A 17701-nucleotide genomic window follows, 5' to 3' on the forward strand; every position below is an offset into this window, starting at 1 on the left:
CAGGAGATAATCTTATCTTCAGGCTGATTCAAATTCAATAAAGCTCCCAAAACACAGATCTTCATCTTTAAAAATACCTGTGTGCTTGATATTGTGTGTGTGTGTGTGTGTGTGTGTGTGTGTGTGTGTGTGTGTGTGTGTGTGTGTGTGTGTGTGCGTGTGTGCCTGTGCATACAGTAGGCCCCAGGAGAGCGTTATGGACTATTACAGTGGAGCCTCCTGACGGGGATTAGCTTAAAAAACAGTGTTCCCTCTCACTCAAGGTCAAACAGAAGCACATCTGATCCTGAAAGACCACGCCTCACGCACACGCACACACACACACACACACACACACACTGGCACAGCACACACTGTTACATCCCTCACTAACTGGACCACACACACGAGAAAAACAGCAGCAAAGCAGAGAGGAGGAAACCAGGATGCAAAGTTTAACAAAGGCTAACGAGGAGGCTGAACAGCACAGGAGCACACCTTTGTGCCCGAAAGCATGAAGTGTGTGTGTGTGTGTGTGTGTGTGTGTGTGTGTGTGTGTGTACAGTTATGACCACCACTTCCCATGAAACCTCCTCTCTTCACCAGGAGTCAACGTTTTTTTCAACGACTGGAACATTCCACAGGTAAACAGGCTGATTGGTGACAGGTGAGAGGATCATGATTGGGTATGAAAGGGGCATCCTGGAAGGGCTCCGTCGTTCACAGCGAGGATGGAGCGAGGTTCACCACTATGTGAACACATGACTGGATGAAGGGATAATTGTGGACTTTGTGTCTGAGCTCCTGCAGCAGCGTTTGTATGCAGCCGGTCGTTGTGACGGGACGTGGAGGGCAGCGTTCTCCAAGAAGAGCGGCTTCGTACAACATGTCCGACATTTCCACATCAGCGATCAGCGACAGTTATCCCGTCGCGTTCCCGACCTGATGGACTCTTGGAGACGTCTCAGCAGAGAAGCTGTGACCTCAGCTGATGACGACACTGGAACTGAAGACCCAGGCTGTCAATAAAACATGAAACAGCAGCGCTGCTGCGTCCTGAACGATCGCACTCAGTCTGGATGATGAAGAAGGACTTTGGATAACAAAGAAAACCAAGGACGTGACCTCTGTGTCGCTCTGTCAACACTCAGCAGCTATTAATACTGTGGCTGTTCAGAGCCATCAGAGGACATAACCTCCGTCTCCGTCTCCGTCTCCGTGCAGAGGAGTCCGTGGAGGACAAAGACTTCTGCTCTGACAGGAGACACGGCGAGACAAAGAGGTGAGCAACATGGACCAAACTACACAAGGGGACCATCAAAGGAGATCATTTAGGACTCTGACGCTGCAGAAACAGGAAGTGTGTGTGTGTGCTTGCGACAGGCTTTGCGTCACGTTGAAATGTTTCCCCCTAGCTCTCTCTGCTCCGTCCTGAGTGACCTAATTTCCAGCCGTCATGCCACCGAGGGGGAGAGCAAGGATTCTCATTTTTATAAGAACGTGCACGTCGATCCTGATCCTTCTGTGTGTGTGTGTGTGTGTGTGTGTGTGTGTGTGTGTGTGTGTGTGTGGAAAACATCTGCACAGACATGTCGTCCCACCCGGTCGATCACGTCCAGACTTGTTTGTTGCTCTGCAGGTACGACTGTGTTGCATAAGCAGGAGGCAAAAGGTGGAGAGGAGAAAGAGGAGCACACACACACACACACACACACACACACACACACACACACACACACACACACACAGTCTCACACACATGTAGCATGTAGTTACTGTGTGGAGTCTATCTTGAGCCTGAAATCTAAATAAGAAATTGTAAGTTGACATTTGAGTGTATCATCACACACACACACACACACACATTCCTGCACTGTCTCCTCGTGCACGGCTCCTATCTTGGCGTGCACGCGCACAGACCCACAAACAGCCACCGCGATGCACTGCTGCTGTCGCCACAACATCGCGAAATGGCGGAACTCGCTCCTGTTGCGGTTATCATCGCTATTATTCACGGTGTGTGTGAGGGCGCGCGTGCGTGCGTGCCTGCATTTGTAGCCTCTGTGTGTGTGTGTGTGTGTGTGTGTGTGTGTGTGTGTGCTGTGAATCTGTCAGTGAGCAGGCAGCTTAACATCTGCCCCACACGGCACAGACAGAGCGGCCTCTATTATGCCGACTGACGCACGCGCACGGCGGTGGGTGCACGCGCGCGGCAGCAGCAGCAGCAGCTCGCGGCCTCATTACATCACGTCCCAATTGTTAAGAAAAAAACATCAACAACAAACAACAACAGGAGTGTCAGTGGGAGGCCACATGATCCCACACTCTGGTATCCGACCTGATTTCCTCAATCACCGGCCGCCGTGCACGAGCACTACAGCCCACACACACACACACACACACACACACACACACACACACCACCGGGCGGGCGGCAGCAAAACCAGATGAAGGCGCAGGGAGACGCATCCCTGCGCCGTGGAGGAGGGAGCGGGTGAGGATGGAGAGGGGAGGAAAGGCGCGGGGCGGACAGGTGCTCAACAGCCTTACACGCGCGCGCACACATAGACACGGACAGCACATGCACGTGCACACGGAGGGAGACATTTACCCGTAGTGCAGACAGGTCTATCTCGTCCAGACTCCGCGCAGGGGAGTCGCTCGCCATGGTTCTCTCGGTATTTACGGGACTCAAGATGGAAGCTTCCTCAACGACCATCGACCGAGAGGTGCAGAGCGGCGGGGAGGAACACACACTAACACTCCTCTAAAATAAATAAATCCCCCCACCCACCCCCAAAAAAATCCCCGAAAATCCTTGCGCAGGCGATGCCTTCCCCGCGAGGAGAAATGACCGCTCCGGGAGGGAGAGAAGACGGCGGAGGGAGGCGATGCGTGCGGCGTCCAGGTGCTACATGCCGCTCGGCGCGCTGGATCCGGTGAATCCGGTGCTACATGCCTCCACCTCGACCCCCGAATCTGGACTGGACAGGAGAGGACAGAGGGTGACACACGCGCACACGCACGGAGGTAAGGAGAGAAAGACGGTGAGCGCAGCAGCCGAGGCGCACCGAGCGAACACACTCCGTCCGTCCGTCCGTCTGCGCGGCGGAACAGCGGCGCGCTTCCCGGGAGTGGCCTGTGAGGAGGCTGCGCTACAGACAGAGACGCCCACAATGTCACACACACACACACACACACACACACACACACACACACACACACACACACACACACACACACACACACCTTCAGTGTGACAGGGCAGAGGCAGCTTCACACAGCTGTCTGCTCCTGTATGGCAGCTTATTAAGGACAAAACTAAGTGGTAATCAATCAAGAGTCTGAGCTGCAGGTCACAGTCACACACCCTCGAGCATTAACAGTCACACACACACACACACACACACACACACACACGGCGGGGCCTCCTTGACAAAATGGCCTGTAAACCTCCCACAGGGGCCACAGTTTGTGAAGAAGCATCAGATCTATAAAAATTAAAGTATATAAAATGTTGAGGTTGTTTAACAAAACTTCCTGCTGTTCTGAAGAGATTTCCAGAATCCTCAAAGACTCTTTAACCATCTGGATGAAAAAAACTCCATCTGCTGCAGCATAATAAATATATTCAAACTGTTTGCGAGCTGCTGTTTCATTAATGCAGACGGGCAGAACTGACATTAGTTTTTCTTTCTTTAAAAAAAGAAAAGCAGAACACTGAGACATTTTGTACGAAAATATAAAATCTGATCAAAATGCACAAAGATAACTGATAACACTGTCAGTCTGAGCTCATGTTGTATGTAAACGGAGCATTTTAAATATCTCCTCTCTGAAATCCTTTAGATAAAACAGATGCAACTCGCTGTGAAATATTTGTCATCGTGCAGCAGATGATGAGTCTCCAGGTATAAATCTGGTGCTCAGCTCTGACTTCAATCTAACATAATACATGTTAGGCTCCAGCTGGATGAATCCAGTCCCTCTTATGACTGCAGAACTTTTCCAGAAGCTATTTCAGGAAGTATACCTGAGCTCCAACCTGTGTGCAGCGACTCCACCCCTCAGCTCAGGGAGGAACTGGAGGCAGCTGGCTCATCTCTACAGTTCAACAGGAAAAGTCCCTGAAAGCAGCGCCAGCTCTCAAAATCAAGTTTTACAACGTCTGAAAGCATCTAAGTGTTTCTGTCTGAAGGGATGAGAGCATGCAGGGACACATTTGTCAACTCACATTTGTGATTTCACACACCCTGCTGTCACTCTGTGCAGCTACTGGCAGATTCTCAACACCTGAGCTTATTTAAAGACATCTGCCAACAGCTTCTGACTCACCTGCAGGACACACCCATAATCTGCTGTTAGGACCAGGCCCGTTTTCACAGACTGAGATCTGTTGACACCAGTCAGAGCAAACGTTACACAAGACCAACTCAGACAGTGAAGGCGACATAGTAAAAAAGAAATAACGCACCAGAGGAGTCCTGATGTGTGAAAATAATCAGGATATCTGAGCGTTTGTAAAAAGAAATGATAACAAAGACAAAAATGACGAGTCAAAACAGTGAGAAACTCATTTAAAAAATGCGATAAGTCAAAAGTGAGAGTTTGGAAGTTGAAGGAAAGATAATAAGTGGAAGATTTATTCAGAATTTTATCATCGTAACCTGGAAAATCTAACTTTTTGAATGACTATGAAGTAATTTCAGCTCATGTCTGACACAAAACTGAAGATTTTAAACCTCACAAAGGTTCATAATGTTCAACAAGATGAAACGAGACATGGGAGAGTTGGCCAAAAGTATGTGGACACAAGCATTACAGCATCATGTGACATTTAAATGTGTGATTCTGGCATCATGTTCATGCAGCCTCCACTCCTCTGCTTTCAGTCGTTCCTCCACATGTTGAACCTGCTGCAGGGATCTGATTCGTTCGGACACCAGAGCATCAGGGAGGTCCAGCGCTGATGCTGGAGATCAGGTCTGGATCACAGCTGGTTCCAGTTCGTCCCACAGGCGTTGAGGTCAGGGCAGTGCAGACCAGCCATGTTCTCAGTGAGGTTTCCCTTCGCTTCAGATGTAGATCGTGTTTCTGTGGCGCCATCGTGTGGCAGAAACGAGACCTGCAGGAGGGAGGAACGTGGGACGGTGGAGGTCTTCTGAGGACAAAGATGTTTGATGCTTTTCATTTGAGTGACAATGAGATGAAACCTGTGCAAAGAGTGACGAGACAAGAGAGAGATATATCCACCGATCACTGAGGAATCATCTGTGCAGGTCTTCTGTCTGGTCAGTGAACTGCTGAGTGTTTTAAACCTCGTGTTAAAGGCTGAATGCATTGACATATTTTAGGATGCTGAGGCTGATGCACGGCCGTATCCTGCTGAGTGATGCTGCAGACAGGTGTTTGTTTTTCCTTCCTTTAAAAAGGCCTGAATGGCCAGCAGTCCCAGGGTTACAGTGATAATCTAATAATCCTCTAATCTAATCTAATAACATTAAACTAAGAGAGCGGGGATCACATGGTACACGCTCGACCAGGTGAGCTTCAGGTGTCGCCCACAGTCAGACATTTTCAGATGAATCATATCATCTTCACCTTTGCAGGTGACCATCACGGTGACTTTTTCCCAAAAGATCTTTATTCTGATTTATTTCTCTCATTCTTGTTTTTTTAATTGTCATTTTTTCTGTTTATGCTTCTGGAGAAAATCACCATAAATTTGCCAAAAGAAGGACAATATGTTTAAGATGATGAAGACTAAACGTTCATTTTCTAGAAACAAACAAAAGAAGTCAATATATATAAATTCTTTTTTCACTCCATCCAGCGCTGTGCACGTTTTAAAGTTTCTCATTTATTCAGTGAGCTGTTCTGTTCTTTTCTTATTCTTGTTATCATGACTTCTTATTTTCTGCCAGTTTTATCTTAATGAATCACTTCCTTTAATTTTAATTCAACATCTGCTTCTAAACTCAACAAAACAAACTCATTTCAAACTAAAATCAGTCTCAGAACTTTCTCTACATTCAGAACCACATGTGTGTAACAGCCCAATAAAATAAAGCATTTCCATTTTACATTCCAACATAAAGATCTAAAGCACTCTCCACGCTGGTGGTGAAATACTCAATCAATTACTTGTTAGCCTGAAAGTACTCCCATCTAAATACACTGAGCGTAAAAACACTGTATGAATGACACATGAAGCCTCTTTAATCATTAATACATCATTTATTTACTCCATCATTTCACAAAGAGCGACACATGACGTGAGCCTTTAGGGGGTCGCCACAAGAAAACAACAGTCTGTGCAAATAGTGCATTCTCATAGAGACACAGTGATTAAAGCCGGACAGAGAAAGGACAGGACAGGACAGGACAGGACAGGACAGGACAGGACAGGACAGGACAGGACAGGACAGGACAGGACAGGACAGTGTTTCTCCACCTCTGCAGCTCAGGTCTGAGGAAGATGAGGCAACTGTTGAGGGTTTCAAGGCCCCTTCACACCTGGTGTGTCTGTGTTCCACCTACGAGCAATAACTGTGAAACTTTTTGGTTTAACTTCACCTATTTTAGATGCACAAACGACATTTTCAGACCTCTTCCATCCAAAATGGCTTCCTCCCTTATTAACTTCTCATATCTCTGCAGAGCGAATTCAGCGTTTAGTCGTCTTTACAGTCTCTGTTTTGGATGTAAACAGGCTTATATTGCACAGAACAGCAAACTTTAAACCTCTTGTTTGCCTTTCCAGAGTACATTTTGGGGGTAGCTGCAAATATTCAGGATTTTTCAAAATCTGAATTCCTGACAGAGATCAAAAACATGCAGGAGGTAGAAACACAGGGAGGTAGAGCGGAAGATTAAGAGGAAAAGCACATTTAAGGTCCCATTTTCCATAAATAACAACAGTAGAGAAGTTTCAGGTGTGTCAGACACACAGTTTGTAGACAGACACACCGTTTAGCATCATTAATGTCCGTGGCTTTAAAGGCAACTGTTCAGCTCGGAGGGCTCATGCTTTCATCTGTAATGTTTAATGGCAACGAGCTGCTGTCATGCTGTCAGCGGCGGTTTCCCCTCATCTTTTTTCTTTTTTCTTTCTTTTTTGTAAAATTTATAGCACAAAACAGCATCATGCAGAACACTTACAGACCAACGAAGAAGACACTGAGGAGCAGAGATGCTGCGTTCAAGGAATACGGGCAAATCCACAGAGTCTGATAATCCAACATCAGCATGGAGTTTAAAATGTGAAGGCTGCACATCAACTTTTTAATAAAGTTAAACTTGAATCAGAGATTTGTTAATACAAAACCTTCGAGTTGCACTGATCGACTGGCCACTGGGGGCAGCAAAAGCACACTGCGAGCACAAAGCCGACATGTCTTTGAAGTGGATTTGGAGAACTTGTTAGCATATTTAGCTTCCTTACACATCCAGCTGTTACAGAGCAGCATTAGCATTCATCTGAAGGCGTCTTTGAGCTCTTGGTTTAGGTTTCACAACACATTTACTGTTCTGGGTCATTCTTGACACTTTCATGAGTGTGTTTTCAGAGAAAAATCTTTATAAACTCACTGCAAACTGCAGCAAAACATCACAGAGAATTTAGCTGCTCCAGAGCCAGATATTTCCCTCAGGAGCTGATGGAGACCAAAAACGAAGATGAAATTATAAATGAATTCTATCGCTGCTCTGTGTCTGCTGGATGTGTAAATAAACAGCTGTCTGCCAACACATTCACCACAAGAAGGAGGAGGAGAGGATCATAATATGTAAAAATTGTGTTTTTAACTTGTTTAACTGGACGAAAACATCAGTTAATGATGCTTTAAATGTACAAAAGCATCCCGGAGCCAAAGGTGTAATAAAATTTGACTTCCAGCAGCTGAAACCTTATAAATTTCGTGTTTGTATAAAGTCAGCGGCTGCTTCAGAGTTTGGGTGCTGACACTGAATGAAATGCGGCTTTATAATAAACTCATCATGCATGAATCTGTGGATTATGTCCTTTGCAATGGCGCTCTATTTGAGTCCAGAATTTCTGAGCAGTTTCCTGGAAAGGATAATTATTTATACACACTTCCAATTACTTATTCTGAATAACTTCTAGTGTAACATGGAGAGCCTTTTAGTCAGTGCACATCAGGTGAGCTGAACATACAAACGTGACATTTATCACTGAGCTTGAAGACAATTCATTAAATAGAAAATAAAGTTTGCACTAATAAATGAGAACAAATGAAAATGCACATTTAGAAATAATCCCTAACTGTAATCATCACCTCATTATGGTGGTTCTTTCCAGGAAACTTTCAGGAAATTATCATAAAGCGCTACCAAAGGAACTACAAGGATCAGGTCACTTGAGGCTCAACGTAGAATCCACAGTACGACGAATGTGAATGAGCGTGCGTCCTGCTCTGACGTCAGGCTGCAGTCCGTCACCTTTGGCACTTGTGATTTCCTGATGGACATAAATATTAAAAGCAGATGTTCAGACAGTTTTAGGACACGGCTGGAGACGTCTAACAGCTCCGTCCGGCTCTTCATCCTGTTCTCCACGCCGCTGTAACGTCTCTCCAAATCGTCCTTTCTCCACACGGAACAGTCAGAGCTGCGTTCGCCGGCCCTGGACGTTGCATAGTGTTGTTGAAGGAGATCGCAGAGCAGCAGCTTGGTGGTGAGGGGCAGGAGGAGGCGCGTCAGGCCTCAGAGGCGATCACTTCCTGTTTTCACTCTTCTTCTTGTAAACGTGAGGCCCAGGCTGTCAGGCACTGCAGTCTGCTGCTCGACGGCTCTCCATGTTAGTATGCACACGTGTGTTTGGGTGTGTTGGATGGGTTCAGTTCAGAGTCTCCATGTTTTTCCAGGTGTCTGCATGTGTTGTTCGTATATGTGTGAAGTGTAACTGTCATTCATGTGCATTCAGTGGCACTGCTGGTACAGAGGCTTTGTTCACAACCACCGCTGACGCCATTTTGGAAGTCATTCTGGATGCTAATGCTGCGTTCAGGTGGTTTTAATCTCTGGGTTCGTCTCACAGGCAGAGCTTCCTCTGGATCGTGTCTAGGATGAGCAGCTGTGGCCGCAAACATCACCTTAAAGGAAAACTGGTTGAACACAGCTGCTGGTCTCACTGGGCTGAAATCTTGGTGAATAAACAAGCAGTCAGACGATCAGACGGGTTGAAATCAATTAAAGTTTAACCATAAAGTCTGTGATGGATGTCTGGGTAATAATTTTACTGTTTATCTTTGTTTTTTCTTCCAGATGCGTTTGTCTGACCTGGAGGTTTGTTTACAGTCTGTCTGATCATCTTACTGCTCAGTTTGCTGTCCAGTTGAACCCAAAGTACCATGTTATCGTAACCCAAACAGCCCACGGTGGAGCTACAGTTTTAGCTTTCTTCCTCCTTTCCTTCCAATCGTTTCTGCACTGTGGACCATTTTCATATCTCAACCCAGAGAACAGTGAGACTCAAACAGGTCAGACATTTGCATATTACACACTCCAGCCACAAAGCACACTGCCCGGGAGACTCTAAAACTCCAAGCCCAAACAGATATTATCAGATACTGCTGTTCATTGTTTTTGTATAAATACTATAAAGGGAGTAAATACGAAACACTAAAACAGTGTTTTTTCAAGCCTTGACTTTGAAGAGGCTTTGCAGCTTCTCTTCCTCCAAAATGGCACCAGAGTGTCGACCTGTAAGCCGTCCACATGCTGTGCGTGAACACATGAATGCACCGGCCAGCCCCTCTGCCTCAGGTCCAGACCTCCATGGGCACCATGGCCTCCTTGGAGCCGATGGGAGGAAGCAGGTTCTGCTCGGACAGGAACTGCAGAGGGAACTGGACCAGGAAGCCGCGGATCTTCTTGAGCTCCTCGTGAGCCCGGGCCGGGTCCTCCTTGTCCAGGCCCGGCTTGGTCAGGAAGCCCTCCAGCTCCAGGATGTTACGGACATCGCTGGAAGGCAGACAGCGGAAGACCTGAAGACAAGAGGGTGGATGAGTCAGAGAACCAGGGTTTTTTATTTTTCGATTCTCTTCCTGATGATAAAATACAAGTTTTGGACCAGCTGAGTTTCCATTGACCTTTGCACCAACACACACACCATCACTTTTATGCTTTCATTGGCCAAGAAAGATGACATGATGGAGATGAAAACTGGAACAAAATCTGCACAATCCCAAAAAACATCAGTACACTTTGAGTAATTTTAAACACCATTTGTGTTATTATAGTGAAATCCAGCCACAGATGTGAAAGAAGCTGCGTTTGCAAACCGTGATCTCAGACTCACCTTCTGGTAAATGGTGGCGTTGCGAGCGCAGGTGGCCATCCAGACCTCCTTGTAGAACTGGTCGCTGATGGGATCCGACACGTCGATGGAGGGATCCGTGTGAGCGCCCAAAATGGTCCTGAGGGGGGCACAGAGAGCAGGAAGTGGGTGAGAGACGTGAAGAAACACAGAAGGCGCCAGAAAAGGGAAATAATGAACACAGCAGGAAGCTGCCAGCTGACGTTTGGCAACGAGAAGCAACGAAATGATGAAATTTCTAACAAACTCAACTGCAGGAGAGAAGAGGCGTCTTTGCATATGCATGTATTCAATATTCGACCCGCTCGAGGGGTCGTGACCCGCAGGTGGGAAACTAAGATCACATTGCGGAATTTCAAACTGTGATTCAGAGGAAGTCGATTTAAACTAAAGATAACACAAATAAAAGCACCACTGCTGCCTGCAAATGCAAAATGACATAAAGAAATACGTTTTCTGGAGATTACGGTGACTGACAGTGTAACAGGAAGTTCATCTTTCCTTCTCATGTTTCGTTTTTCACGTTTAATGTCTTTAAACTTGACACAAATCAAGTAAAAAGATGCAAATCAAGTAAAAAGATGCACTGGAACAAAAATAAAGCAGGATTCAGGATGTTTCATACTTGAAGCACTCGAGGCGGAGCTGCAGGGCGTATTTTCCTGCTTGGTACTCCTGCCCGTCCATCACCGCCGTCACCATCTCCGAGTCCTCCACGATCACCGCCACCTCGCTGTCCCGCTTTCCCAGCATGCTTCGGTCATTGATGTTGGCAGAACCTGCAGTGACACGAGGGAACAAGAGAAGTCAGGTCACAGAGTCTGCCAGCAGATGGCGCTGCAACACCTGATTTCAGACTGCATGTTCACACTCTGCAGAAGACAAACACCTTCACAGAGGAGTGACAGGATACACAGGAAACTGCTGCTTCTCTTAAATCCTCATGAAACATACAGGACAACAAAAAATCATTTAAAATCTGAATGAATTACTTCAAAACATGGACAAAACAGCTAAAACATCCAAAGAATTTCATTTGATAATATTGTAAAAAGTTTAATTTTACATTGTTTCTGCTATTTTGTCCCTGCAGGTGTCTGTCTGTGTGGGTGGATGTGGACAGAATAAAAGAAACACATTCTGCTTCTCACTTTGGATTCAGACTTTTCTTTAATCTCAGTGATCGTTTTAACTCTGTTGGCGGGTGAAAACAACTCAAATCACATCCAAGTAGAAGCTGCTGTGGAAACATCTAAACCTTCTCTAACATATGTGATAATAACATGACAGATGTCACCTTGTCTCTTGTTTCTTTCTCCTCTATTATACATGTTCAGTCTCTCAGGGGAATATTTCATTACATCTGTCATCTTTTAATCTTGTAATGGAGAAATTCAAGCTGCTGCATCACCATCAGCTGAGCGTCTAACACACGGTGGGAGTCGGCGAAGCGGCCTCAGAAACAGGCGTGAAAAGCATTTACCGATGATGACGGTGTTGTCGTCAGCGATGAGCATCTTGCTGTGGACGTAGATGAGCTCCGTGACGAGTTTGCCCTCCAGCTCAGCGTGAGTCCTCAAACCAGCGATGGAGATGTAGTTCATCCACTGGTCTCCCACTGGGAACAAGAGGCAGCCAGTCAGAGTCAGAGAAGCTGCTCTTCATCAGATATTCACGTTGAATCTGAAGCTCTGAAGTCAAAGTGACAACGCTTTCAGGAACACTGAGCTGATGTGAAGCACATGTAATTCAACGTTAATGGAGCAAAACGTGAAGAACCAGCAGCTGATTAAAGGCACGACTTGTCTAAAAATACTTAAAGGCAGAACACGGATGTGCTGCTTTGGCTCTTGCGTGTGTGTGTGTGTGTGTGTGTGTGTGTGTGTGTGTGTGTTTATATGTGTGTGGTTTTGTGTGTGTAACTGTGGTTTGGTTGGGCTCTGCAGCTTTAATGACAGACTAAACTCTCTGTTTCTGAACTGGTTCTGATGTTACAGGGTCTTCATATGGAGCCTGCCAGCCTCCGTCACATGGAGGGTCCATTTCTGGTCTGTAAACATTTCAGAAAATTCTTTCCTAACATTGCTATCCCTAAATAATTTTCTATTGCTCGAAATTGCTGTTACATGTCAGGAAATATCAGCCACTACTGTAGTACTGTCCTACATGTCTCCTGTCCGGCCCACAGAAGCTCAACAGTGCAAACACGAGCTAAAAGCTGCCGTCGCCTCGGACTTACTCTCTCTCCTGAGCTGGGAGATGATGGAGTGGTCTCCTCTGTTCATGGTCCTGCGGGGGGGACAGAGGTGGATGAGCAGCAGATCCACATTCCTCACAATACCAGCCTTTGTTTGCACGGGGAGGGCTGAGTGTTTACTCAAGAATGCAGGCGTGACGATGAATGTCAGCCTCAAAAGGAATGGCATGTACACACACACACACACACACACACACACACACACACACACACACACACACACACACACACACACACCCTGGTTTACAGCCCTCTGGTTAAAGAGTTAAGGTGTGGTGTCATCTATTATCATTCTATTAGAGGCTCCTTCCAGGATTCAGCCCTCCTCAAACAAACTCAAACAGCAGGTGAGTCCATGGCCACACTCGTCCAAACACACACACACACACACACACCTGTAGTTGAAGTGCATGACGGCCTGGATGGCGCTGCCTCCTCCGGTGTTGATGTCTCCCTCGAAGCCTGGCAGCAGAGGCGTCACCACGTACACTCGGTACCTTTTACCCTCCCTGAAATGTGAGAGATCACACATGACTCAAGCATTTATCTGACGTCTGAAGTAAGACTCCTCAACAGAAGAGCAGGGATGGCGGAGGACTGATAACAGGAAGTTCACTTTATAAGAGCAAATAAGAAGCACCACAGTTCACTGCAAGGCCACTGCAGCATCTTCAAACAGCGTCACTGAGGCTTCACAGCCGGGTCAACCACCAGCCATCCCTGCAGCATCCCCGAGGCTGTCTGTGAGCAAACACATCCCCACTGACCAGCTCAGAAACACGCCTAGCAGTTCGTTAGAGACAGAAAACACTTGGGAGGAGACGACGTATGGCTTTATGGCTGATGTGATAAACCAGAATCAAAGCAGGGACGCTGCAGTCAGGTGGTGCAACAAGATGCTACTGACCAAAACAGCTACAACTGGCTCCATTTTTCTTCTCTAAAGACAATTTCATGAGGCTGCTCAGGAGATTTATGAGGGTGACGCTTCAGTTCCTCCGAGCTGAGGACAGAACTGTGCAGTTTAACCCTCTTACAGCCAAGCAGACCAGAAAAGGCTGCAAATCAAAAGACTGCAGCGCTGAATCGGCGGCGTGCTTTCACCTGATCACAGATTTATGTTTTATAACTTTCTACTTCTAATTTTAAATTTCAGCTTTTCATTTGAGTTACTTCTGCTTCTGCTGCTGCTTGTCCTTCGACGAGTGTCCTCTGATAAACTCTCACATCCCTGACAACAAAACACCACAGAGAGTCACCGAAGCTCAAACAGAGAATATTCAAATGTTCACAGAGGCCAAGACAAACACACTGATGATACGAAGCCAGGCTGCTCGTCATCTGTGTGTGTGTGTGTGTGTGTGTGTGTTTCGTTTCAAGATAAGCCTGAGTGCACATACACAAAAACAATGTGTGTGATTAATCTAATGTTTTTCTTGTGAATCATCTTAAAGTAAACATGAATACACACAGCAGCCAAAGGTTAACAGCGTGTGTGTTACATTATTTTAATGGGGTATCGCCTGTGTGTGTGTGTGTGTGCGTGTGTGTGTGTGTGTGTGTGTGTGTGTGTGTGTGTGTGTGTGTGTGTTACCTGTATGCTCTGATGATGCGCTCGGCGATCGTGTCTCCGATCTTGTTGAAAACGTGTCTGTTGTCTGCGCAGCTGATGAAGAACTGATTCTGAAAGAACAAACACACACACGTCTTTAATGAAGAACAACTTTCATTTAAATCGTCTAAAACAAGAGAAACTGCTTTGAAATAAACAGGTCAGGTCACCTCAGTTAAAGGAATAGTTCAACATTTTGTGAAATGTAGAAGATTCATCTGTCCATTCAACATGAAATATGACAGCCAGCAGACAGTTAGCCTAGCTTAGCATAAAGACTGGAAACTGCTGCCGCCGACGCTGCTTTGAGCCTCTGATGTGCACATCAGTACCTCGATGTAGATGAAGTGTTGGCTGTTCTTGATGGTGTGGACGTAGGCGTTGTGGATGGACTCCTCGTGGTATTTGATGCCAGCGGACCAATCAGAGGACGAGCGAAGGATCTGAGGGAAGACAGACGTGGGTCAGAGTTTGGGAGGGAAGACAGGAAAAAAAACTGCAAACAAAAGATTTAACTCGCACTTTGGACGTATTTCAGTTTACTTTCATTTTGGACCAAATGTCTGTGTTTGACCTTTGCGATGGTAGACGATATATTTCCACACTGGAGAGAAGTGACGGTTTGATCAAAGGATTCATTTTGGTTCTTCTCACCTTCTGTTCCAGTCGTGAGAAGATCCATTTTCTTTGTGCTTTGCATTCTGGGATATTCTTATTATCTTTGACTTTGACCAGTGTGAACATATTGCATGCCTGAACCCACACGGCACATGACACTCAGACGGCACCAACCTGGACTTTGGTGGGGACGCAGTTGGGGACTTGGTATCGCTGCTCTCCAGCGGTGGTGTGAGACTTGGGCAGCAGACACGGGTACGACAGAGAGCGGTACTTTGGCTTCACGAGCTGGAAGACCAACAGAGAAACAGATTAAAACCTTCCTTCCCGACAGGCTGAAGGAACCTTTCAGTTCCTCGAGAAGCAGGTTCTGGGACCGACAGTTCTGGTACTTTGGGTGGAGTCACAGTGGCGTTTTTTGTTTGACACACTCCTCCGTGGTCACTGTGATAATCCCTCGCTCAGTATGCTGGAAGGACAGCAGCACGACCTCTGACCTTGGTGAAGTTCCACCGCTGGATGAAGTGTCTCGCCACATCTCGAGCCGCTTTCCCATGAACCACCGAGGAGATGTCGTGCCAGGGCATTCTGGGAGTCGTGTGCCTGTCTATGAAGTCTAAAACAGCAGAAACAGGACAGTGAGATGGAGTCAAATGTTGGCCAGTTGAGTAGATTCACAGGTAAACTGCGTGTTTACCATCGAACGGTTTGTCCAGCTGAATCCAGTCCTTGTGCACGAAGTTGCAGTAGTCTTTTCCGTGCCAGAACCGCGTGTTTCCAAACAGCTCCCCGACCCCCGTATGCAGACTACGCACTGAGCCGCTTCCTGAAACACACACGTGAACATCCAGTTATTCAACTCCAGAGCAACGACTGCAGGATGTTTTCCAGGAGCCTTTAAAGCACCCAACAACTTGAACTCCACTTCAACAGCAGGTGGTCCAGGTTTGGGCTCCTGGGGTCCAGATCACAGATCACAAACTGCGGCTGATAAAAACCTTCAGCATCTGTTTTACTGCATGACGTTTGCCGGGAGAGAAATCTGAGTTTGTTTAAAAAATAAAAAGGGCAAGTGATTACAGGCTGCAGCGTCTCGTCAAACGGAGCCTCGGCCCTGTTTGATGGGCGCGTGCGACGCTTTGTGCAAAAGGAAAATAAAAGGCCACAAGTTTCTACTCGTTTCCCTGTGATCAGCTCAACTTTTCCAGTGGTGCGTTCACTGGAACTCTGCTGGTCATCTCTGCTGCCGGTCGTGGTTCTTCACGTCTTTTTCATCCCAATTACAGATCAGTATTTCCTTGACGGGTCCACACCCCAGGCGCTGCCCTCCACAGCTGCACCACTGGTTATCAATTAAACTGCATTTTGTTCCATTTATCAGATAATTTTAGCTCTGACAGACCAAGTGAACGTCTTCAAATCTCCACAACCCAAAGATGTTTTTCAATGGTGTGAAACAGAGAAAAGCAGCAACTGCTCACATGTGAGGAGCTGAAACCAGCAGATGTTTGACGTTTTGTTCCCAAACAATTAACAGAGGATCAAAATTGTGGCACAAAATGACACATTTTGATGAAAAAAAAGCTTCAAACTCGCACACAGAGAAGCAAAGGACGTTCAATCAGGATCCAAACCACAGCAAAGCACTCTGGGAGATGGGCAGCGACGCTAGCTCCGCCACCAACTCACCAGCCTGACACTGGCCAATGGGAGCGGCCGTCCTCAGCTCCGCCAGCCTGCTGGGGATCAGACTGTGTTGGCTGGAGACGCTGCTGGACCACCCTAAACAGAGCGGCCACAAACACTGAGAGAGCGCCACAGATGGAGGCCGTCGCACTCGAGGAGCGCCATTTTTAGCATCGTGAACTCTGAACCGCAGCCGACGAGGTTCAACCGATCGTGATCAGGGAGGAAACTTTGGGGCTTGGGAGATACTGCATGCTTCCATTAGCTACATGTGAGCTGTTCAGACGCTAACCACAGAAAGCGTCCTGGCACAGTCTAAAGGGAGCAGCTCGTCTGATCTCCACAGTGTCATTCAGATCAGCTCTACGACACCATCAACAAATACAACAAACGCGCTCACTTTCTTCGTTCTCCAGGTCGCTGTCGCTGTCGGCGTGGGCGAGCCCGTGCTTCTGCAGGTGCCTCCTGATGCTGAACCGGCTCCTCTTCGGCTTCCCCTGACCTTTCAGCTTGGGCTGGTCCGTCGAGTCCATCACCGTGAAGACTCCCTTTCCGTTGCTCTGGGAAGCGGCGCCGCTGCCGTTGGCCGGTCCGGCCCGGTTGGAGGAGGCAGCTTCAGCCTGAAAACACGTCCAGACAGGCAGCGTTAATCATCAGGGCCTCAAAAGACTGAAGCAACCGAATAAAGAGAGAAAAGAGGCGACTTTACAGGCTAATTATTCATAAACAACCAGACTTAAAATAAATAAGTCTGCGATTGGACGGTTTTTTTGTGACCATCCATTTGCAGAGTGTGTGTGTGTGTGTGTGTGTGTGTGTGAGGGAGACAGAGTTGCAGAGGGCAGGTACATGGTGCAGGTATCCTGTCCTCACGACATGTTGGACAATGATCAAGTGACACTACGTCAGTTCAGTGTGTGTGTGTGTGTGTGTGTGTGTGTGTGTGTGTGTGAAAGAGGGAGAGACCTGCTCCAAGTGCGAGAGCGTAACACTCCCAACGTCCGTCAAACGGTGCTCCCTGTCGTCCCAGCGACCGTACGCCAGGTCAATCCCACCGACGAAGGCCACTGATTGGTCGATGACAATGATCTTCTCGTGATGCGCCCACAGGTAGACGGCGGAGGACACGTGGTCAGGGTGGCGCATCACCTTCGGAGAAGAAGCCAAACCTTCAGACAGACGCAGGCGGAGGATGGTAGCGTGGTGGAGG

General features: G+C 47.1%; 2 protein-coding genes across 10 annotated transcripts in view; both read right to left on the reverse strand.

The window, feature by feature from the left end:
* tnikb (TRAF2 and NCK interacting kinase b) overlaps nt 1-3114 on the reverse strand; it is a 43481-nt gene extending 40367 nt beyond the window's left edge. For 4 of the 8 annotated variants that reach the window (XM_076761552.1, XM_076761549.1, XM_076761550.1 and 1 more), the window contains exon 1: nt 2591-3106. In XM_076761552.1, coding sequence (XP_076617667.1) covers nt 2591-2698 — 108 coding nt within the window. In that variant the 5' untranslated portion in view covers nt 2699-3106. Of the gene's footprint in view, nt 1-2590 lie in introns of all 8 variants that reach the window. The other 4 variants (XM_076761554.1, XM_076761553.1, XM_076761551.1 and 1 more) reach the window with 2 other exon arrangements.
* Nucleotides 3115-6210: 3096 nt separating this feature from the next.
* Nucleotides 6211-17701, reverse strand: part of pld1b (phospholipase D1b) — a 29175-nt gene continuing 17684 nt past the window's right edge. For both annotated transcript variants that reach the window (XM_076761556.1, XM_076761557.1), the window contains exons 14-26: nt 17458-17640; nt 16892-17111; nt 15503-15631; nt 15303-15421; nt 14980-15093; nt 14520-14630; nt 14170-14258; nt 12971-13084; nt 12558-12607; nt 11802-11936; nt 10944-11097; nt 10301-10418; nt 6211-9986 (exon numbers count right to left, since the gene is read on the reverse strand). In XM_076761556.1, the coding sequence (XP_076617671.1) occupies nt 9762-9986; nt 10301-10418; nt 10944-11097; nt 11802-11936; nt 12558-12607; nt 12971-13084; nt 14170-14258; nt 14520-14630; nt 14980-15093; nt 15303-15421; nt 15503-15631; nt 16892-17111; nt 17458-17640 (1761 nt within the window). In that variant the 3' untranslated portion in view covers nt 6211-9761. The remainder of the gene's footprint in view (nt 9987-10300; nt 10419-10943; nt 11098-11801; nt 11937-12557; nt 12608-12970; nt 13085-14169; nt 14259-14519; nt 14631-14979; nt 15094-15302; nt 15422-15502; nt 15632-16891; nt 17112-17457; nt 17641-17701) is intronic.

The sequence above is a fragment of the Chaetodon auriga genome, chromosome 21 (genome assembly GCF_051107435.1).
Source record: "Chaetodon auriga isolate fChaAug3 chromosome 21, fChaAug3.hap1, whole genome shotgun sequence".
NCBI lineage: Eukaryota > Metazoa > Chordata > Actinopteri > Chaetodontiformes > Chaetodontidae > Chaetodon > Chaetodon auriga.